This window comes from Trichomycterus rosablanca, chromosome 17 (genome assembly GCF_030014385.1).
Source record: "Trichomycterus rosablanca isolate fTriRos1 chromosome 17, fTriRos1.hap1, whole genome shotgun sequence".
Lineage (NCBI taxonomy): Eukaryota > Metazoa > Chordata > Actinopteri > Siluriformes > Trichomycteridae > Trichomycterus > Trichomycterus rosablanca.
The window spans coordinates 6683915-6690778 of NC_086004.1; the positions used below are offsets into that span (position 1 = coordinate 6683915).

Here is a 6864-nt window from a genome sequence, read left to right on the forward strand (position 1 = left end):
TATGACTGTGGTAGTACTTTGTTAACCCCTATATTAGAATACACAGTTATTAGCCAGACTAAGATGTAAAATAAATCAATAAAAAGTAAGTTCATCTCAGTGAATATTTAGAATATTAAAAAATTATTAAAACTCAGGTCGTTATAAACCATATAGATCTGATAGCAGTATGTATGTAGAGTTTAATTAAGAGGAGGGGTGACCACTGCTGGCCAATATAGTTTATCAGAGTGCTAATTGGCAGAGGTCGTTTATAGATGGTATATGTTGTTAAGTGTAATCAGTTTAGTAAATCTTAACTGTGTAACTAACTATGTTACGTCCATGTCAGGCTCTTTCTTTGTGTGTTTAGTTACCTGTTAAATTTGTATCCCGTTTAAAACTCAACATGCTGTATTTTTACCTCAGTTTGTTATTGTTTCCTCTCTGAACACTAGATGGCGTGAAACATCAGTTCTCTTCTCCTTAACGCGTTTAAACTCATTAGTGTTTAAAGCTTCATGCTAGTACCGCAGCGTATTAGGGCGACTGTTCATTTTTATATTTAACTTTTTTATATTGAACCTTTTTATGTTTAAAGTCGAAATATTTAGTTCCTACAGTAGTACTGCATAGTACGTTTTAATAAGATAAATACAGATTGTTGTGCATATTCGTAATGTAAGTCGATTCGATTGATATTGTGGCGTCGTCCACACTGAGTAAAATAATGCATCATGAAAAATCCAGCTACAAAATAGAATTCATAAACATATTTATGTCAATGCTGTAGTGATACTAACATATACATCAAATTAAAGCTAAAATGTTTGAAATGTACTTATTCAAAGCCTTGAAACAGTACCTCAGCTGTTCATGTGTAACCTACACCTTAGCAAACATGCTAATAATATACAGTAAGTGTATTGTACATTGTGGAATTGTAACTGGAAATCTAAGCAGTAAAAAACTGCAAAGCAACTACACATTCTAAAAGCATAATTAAAGAGAAGGGCAGTAAAACTAAAGTAATAATTTATTAATCCATGAGATCCAAAGAAAATACAGCAGTGTTTAGCAGCATTAATCCAGTATAGGGCAGTTGTAACCTAGTGGTTAGAGTACTGGACTAGTAAGCAGAAGGTTGCTGGTTCAAACCCCACCACTGCCAGGTTGCCACTGTTGGGCCCTTGAGCAAGGCCCTTAACCCTCAATTGCTTAGACTGTATAATGTAAGTCGCTTTGGATAAAAGCTTCTGCTAAATGTTGAAAATGTAAATGTATAGAACAATACAGCAATACAAAATATATTTATACATAAGAATCAATACAAAAATTAAAGAATTAAAAAGAAACAATAAACAAGATGAGGCTGCAAATATAACAGATGGTTGTGCAAATATACACCTAATTCACAGATGATAATAGGCTAGAGATAAACAAATGAGGTAGCATTTAATCCTGATTGGAATAGTTGTCTAAATCAGGTTGTATTGTGCAATTACTGAAATATCAATCCAGTAGCAGCAGTACAATGATGCAAGCTTCACAATAGTACAAGAAAGGATGTGCAATACAAACCAAACTGCTTTAACAAATCTCCTTAAACTTTAAATACATATGAGTATAAAATCACTTTTAGTTCAGGAATTGTTGATACTGTTATCTGTGGTAATTGCTTGTACAATATAAATACAGTAGCCAGACAATTAGGATAAAACATATTCAAGTGCTTCATTAACAGTGGGAAAAGGAATTTCTTATTTGAACTTGGCAGTTCTGCACCTGTAAATATTTCTGTACAGGTGTCTTATTAACTGCCATTTGTCTGGAGTCTAGACATCCTCGAAGTCAGGAGGCATGAAGTGACCCATATCCTATATCCATATCATGGCAGCAGTCTTCAACCCTGTGTGGAATCTACCATTACTATTTATATCTGAACTCTGGTTATTTCCCCCAACAATGCTGGGGTCAGGTGCTTGTTGCCCCCACTGAGATGCGCATACCAACTCTCACCCTCGGACATCCACACCCAAGCTCACACCAGCTTAAATAACTTTCTCTTGGCTTCCTTGGTTACTCAGTTTGAGAGCTGTCCAACACGTGAAGTCGTAAGAGCTACATTAGCGTGGCAGACTTAAACGGATATTTACAGACCGTGCTTGATGCCGTGCTGGGATTTTTTAATACCCTGCTGCTAATCGACTGGAGATCAACTTGTTTGGTTACTTGGTCCCTGAACTGGATGGAAGATTGTAAACCACAGGGAAATAAAATCATTACATCTTGGAATCTTTCATCTTGGAACTTCTAAAGGATTTCCTTCTGCATTCCTGTGGTAAATATTGAACATCCTGAAGATCTAAAGATATTAACTGATGTCATTGTAGTGAATAGTTCATGTTCCAGTAGAGCCGAACTGAATCAGCCGTAATAGGAGTTTGAAGTTTTGACATTTTTCTTGGTGACAGATTGTGAGTCAGACTCTTCAAAATAGAGACTAAGTTACTGTCCATGCCCATGAGGAAGAACTAGCACTAGAGGGAGTGTGAAATTCAAAAACACTTACTGTTACCTTTCCTACTCTGATTGAGAGGGGTCATGTTCGAGGAGCGGAAAGTTGGCATGAACCACCAAGGTGGGTCCTATTTAAACAAGACAGCCGTGCTGTCTCATCATGGCGCTTTACATTTGACTCAGCTTGCTTTGGGATGTACTGTCATCTCCCTGGTGGCTCACATTGCTGGGTATAGTGGCATCTATGGGACTTACTGCATGGTAGCATGGTGCATTTGCTTTGCTCTGTCTGCCTCCATATTCGCCCTAGATGTCACACGTCTCAACTTGTGTATTCAGGTATCCTGGGAGAACCTCACAGTAACCCTGGCAGCATTGGCTGCTTTGCTTTACCTCACAGCGTCCATCGTGTACCCAGCTGTCTTTGTACGTTCAGATTGTCCCTATAAAGACTGCGAGGTGAGGAACTTCCGAATTGCTGTCACTGTCTGCTCCTGGGTGGCGTGTCTGGCATATGTTGCAGAGGTCTACCTATCCCGAGCCAAACCTGGACACAGCTACATGTCCACCTCCTCTGGGATCCTAAAAGTCATCCAGGCTTATGCAGGGTGTGGCATTTTCATCAATCTTGCTAATGGGACTGAGTTCTGGCACCACGGAGCAACTGTGTACTGTGTAGTGGTGTTTGTGTTGTGTTTCACAGTTACAGTACTGGTGGTGGGACTGAATGTGTGCAAACGCACCACCTTTATGCACCTCCCTCTCGACCGCTTTGTGGCACTCTATTCGTTTGCAGCGGTGGTGCTGTACATGAGTGCCGCTGTGATATGGCCTGTCTTCTGCTTTGACAAGAAGTATGGAGCACCGCTCAGACCACAGGGCTGCCCAGGAGGGAAGTGTGCATGGGATAGCCAGCTCATTGTGACTGTGTTCTGCTTTTTGAACCTGGGGTTGTACATCGCCGACCTTTGCTGCTCCCAGAGAAGACGCCAGGTGACACGGCAACCGCGCGTGTAGCAACGACACAATCAGAAATGCAAATTTCTACACTAAATAGTTACCTCTCTAATTCTGAGTCATATGTACTATATGTATGTATTTAATGTGTTCATGCTGTCAGATGTAGCACAGTAAAATAAAACTTGGATGATGTACTGTATTTGCTGAACAACTAAAATATGGGCACTTAACACGCCACATCTTGTAACACAAAACAAAGGACTTCAATAGGACAATAGAACTGATTCGCCTGTTGATAACAGTGGTACTTCTACTTGTTAATGTACATGAAATAAAAAATATGTACTGTACTTAATTAACAGTTGGTTAAGTAAACTGGCAGCATTGAACACAATCCAGTGTGACAAAAATAGTTAATGTTAAAAGCTTTAAGCTCGAATTCCAACATGTAATTAATACTGCATAAGATTACTTTTTTCATTCACCTGGGCTGTATTTAAACGGTGTCACAGCTGGTACAGTGGATACAACAAGGCGGCATGAGCTTTATCCCTGCCTCCAGCCACTGTCTGTGACACTCACACTTAGGGCATGTCTTTGGACTTGTGAGAGGAAAACAGAGCACCTGGAGGAAACCCACAAAGACACAGAGAGAACATGCAAACTTCACACATACAGCACTCTTTTAAATATGTAATTAAAGTTATTTAATTTACTTGTTTTTTATGGGTTTACACTAGATTTCTTGATTTTTTCTGTATGATGTCACTGACTAAATAAATGTACCAATAAAATCACAAACAATTAACTAATTGACTGGTATTTATTGTTTCAAGGGCAGCCTGCATGAACATTTTGTAGGTATTTACCAGACAGTCCAGGATCAGTGATGGACACATCAAAAAGTCAACCATTTGCCATACATTCTCATGGGCTCCTTGGTCCAGTCTACATTGGAACCCTATAGGCCTAGCTTTTTAATTAGCTGGGATTAGGAGCCACCTCGTTTTATTTCAACCCAGTCTTTCTAGATGCAGCCAACTGTGTCTGTTGAGCACTTAACGAGGCCAATATTAAATTCGGGACCTCAATTTGACACTGCTTCACCATCCGAGTGCCCATCTATTTTTATTATAATTATTTACTTATAGGTATTTCTAATTTATATTTAAATGTACAAATGGTTACTGTTTGGTTTTATTGAACCTGTATAATGTGTACAATGTCATTTAACTATGTGGCATGGCCTTCTAAATGCTTATTAGAGATTTTAATTATTTTAGTAGGGATTCAATTAATAAGTCTTCAAGCTTTATTTAATTTAAAAAAAAATTGCATAACAGAATGGATGTGGCAGTAACAGAACAGGAAAATGAACCAGTTTAGCTTTTAAAATGTTGACAAAGTCAGTAGCAAACGGTTTATTAAGGGCTAAATGAACATGTTTATTAAAAACTAAGAGCTTAAAGCTTTTTCTGACAATATTAATGTAGTGTTCTTACAATAATAAGCAGAGTTTTACTTTTATACTGGGACATGATGCAAAATCTTCACATTTTTTGTAAATGAAAAAGTAAAAGGCAAAAAGACAAACAAACAAAAAAATTTACTCCGAGATCCACATGTGCAGAGTATAGCATGCAGGCTAACTCCATACTGTTGCTAACTAGCTTCCACTTGTTATTTTATTTTCAAATAGTTCCATCATTAATGATTTAAATAATATCAATGCTTAAAAAGTTTTTATTTTCTGTAAGGAACTGCAGCATTCTTTTTTTCTGAATATGTAATTGGTTGTTTAATCACCCGTTAATCACTAACCTTCCTTTTTTACTGTTAATAGTTGCTAAATTAGTCTGGCTGACTTAAGAGATTGGTTAGCAAAGACTAGTACATGCTATATTATGTACATGTATTAAATCATAGCAAACAATGTTAAATCAACAAAATCTAATCTAGTAACCTAAAATACACAAGCTATTAAACATTACACATCGCTCCTATCATTTTTGCCATTACTTAAAAATTGCTGAACGATGTTTTTTTTTATCTTTTTACTTGACCCAAGCTAAAGTGCTAATTGACCCTGAAACATGACGTTCTTAAACTGAGACCTCCCGTCCTGATGCACTCTTGAAAGCCAACTCCACTTTAATCCTTTCATAGCCATCTTTTTGAGGCTGGTCCTGAGGGTCTGCACCCCTTCCCCTTCAGCCAGCTGGTTAGCGACTCTCCTTGTCAGCATGTTCTGCTCTCCTGAGGAAAACAACCACCAATTTAGCCAGCTCAGCAACATGCTGTTCAGCTAGGCAGAATTTTACTCTTCTTGTTTTTTTCTATATCAAATCTTCTTGTTAATTTAATATTGCTTATCTTTTCATCCACTGCTGATTTTACATGCTTTTGTCATCCAAAACATGGTGTTAGGTATCTTTTCTCCTCTGTCATATTGGTATTTGTTGGCAAAATGTGTAGTTAGCATTAAGAAAATGTTGTAATGTTTTATCTCATTTCATTTGTATCACTTTCTTTATCCTGGTCAGGATTAATGTGTGTCCTGCGTGGTTAAAATACCCTGCCAATCCTTCGTAGGGTGGGCTAGAGTAATAGACCAATACGCCACTCAAGCTTCCTTTTGTTATGTTTTTTCAATTAGAGAGCACTTCATCCTGGTCAAGATGACCATAAATCAAGAGTTTTACCTTTGATCTGCACTACAATGATGGACTTGTGGTAAATAACAAAGGTGCTTTGTTTTATGCAAAGACATCCTCTAACATTTGTGGGGTGTTATGTACCCTCTCACACTGTAATGGGTTATGCTAGTATGAGGGTTCTTCAAAAAGTGTCCAGTGTTTTTTTTAACTCTATTTATTAAGAAATTCAAAAACAAATGACATCACTTTTTTTAGTCACCTTCCGATGCATATTTCCAGCGTCATACCAACTTTTCAGCAAAAATTGGTTTTGGTTGAGCATGTAGCCACTGATACACCGCTGCTTTCACATCATCATCACGTGAAAATCTTCTTCCCTTTAAAGCTTCTTTAAGCAGACATGACCGATTACTACTCCTCAAACTTTTTGAAGATCCGTCGTAACACAATGCATATACATGTTTCAAATTTTGTCTATACAGATCTTTTTTGAAAAACTAGGGACGTCTGATTTTCCGTATAAATGGGTGGTAAAGGATGTAAAGACTTATTACAAAAGAAGAGTGTTAGTAAGTGCACCACATGCAGTACAAGCTGGCAACTGCATCCATATCAACGTTTATTTTCATACTGTACAACACTTTCATAAATCAGACCTTTAGTCTGGTCTAGTTCATTTTGCATGCTTCATTTGGCACAAGTCTTTTATAAACTTTAAAGAATTAGAGTCTAGGACTTTTAATTAGAA

At 37.5% G+C, this 6864-nt stretch overlaps 1 protein-coding gene across 1 annotated transcript; it reads left to right on the forward strand.

Annotated features, from left to right (window-relative positions):
• Positions 1 to 2586: 2586 nt before the first annotated feature.
• LOC134331764 (myeloid-associated differentiation marker-like protein 2) lies at positions 2587 to 3516 on the forward strand. The gene has a single exon (XM_063013277.1). It carries the CDS (start codon positions 2608 to 2610, stop codon positions 3514 to 3516), a length of 909 nt encoding a protein of 302 aa, XP_062869347.1. The 5' UTR covers positions 2587 to 2607.
• The last annotated feature ends 3348 nt before the right edge of the window (positions 3517 to 6864 follow it).

What these genes read in the sequence shown, in the direction of transcription:
- LOC134331764 (XM_063013277.1), top strand. Translation starts at nt 2,608, where the DNA reads ATGAACCACCAAGGTGGGTCCTATTTAAACAAGACAGCCGTGCTGTCT.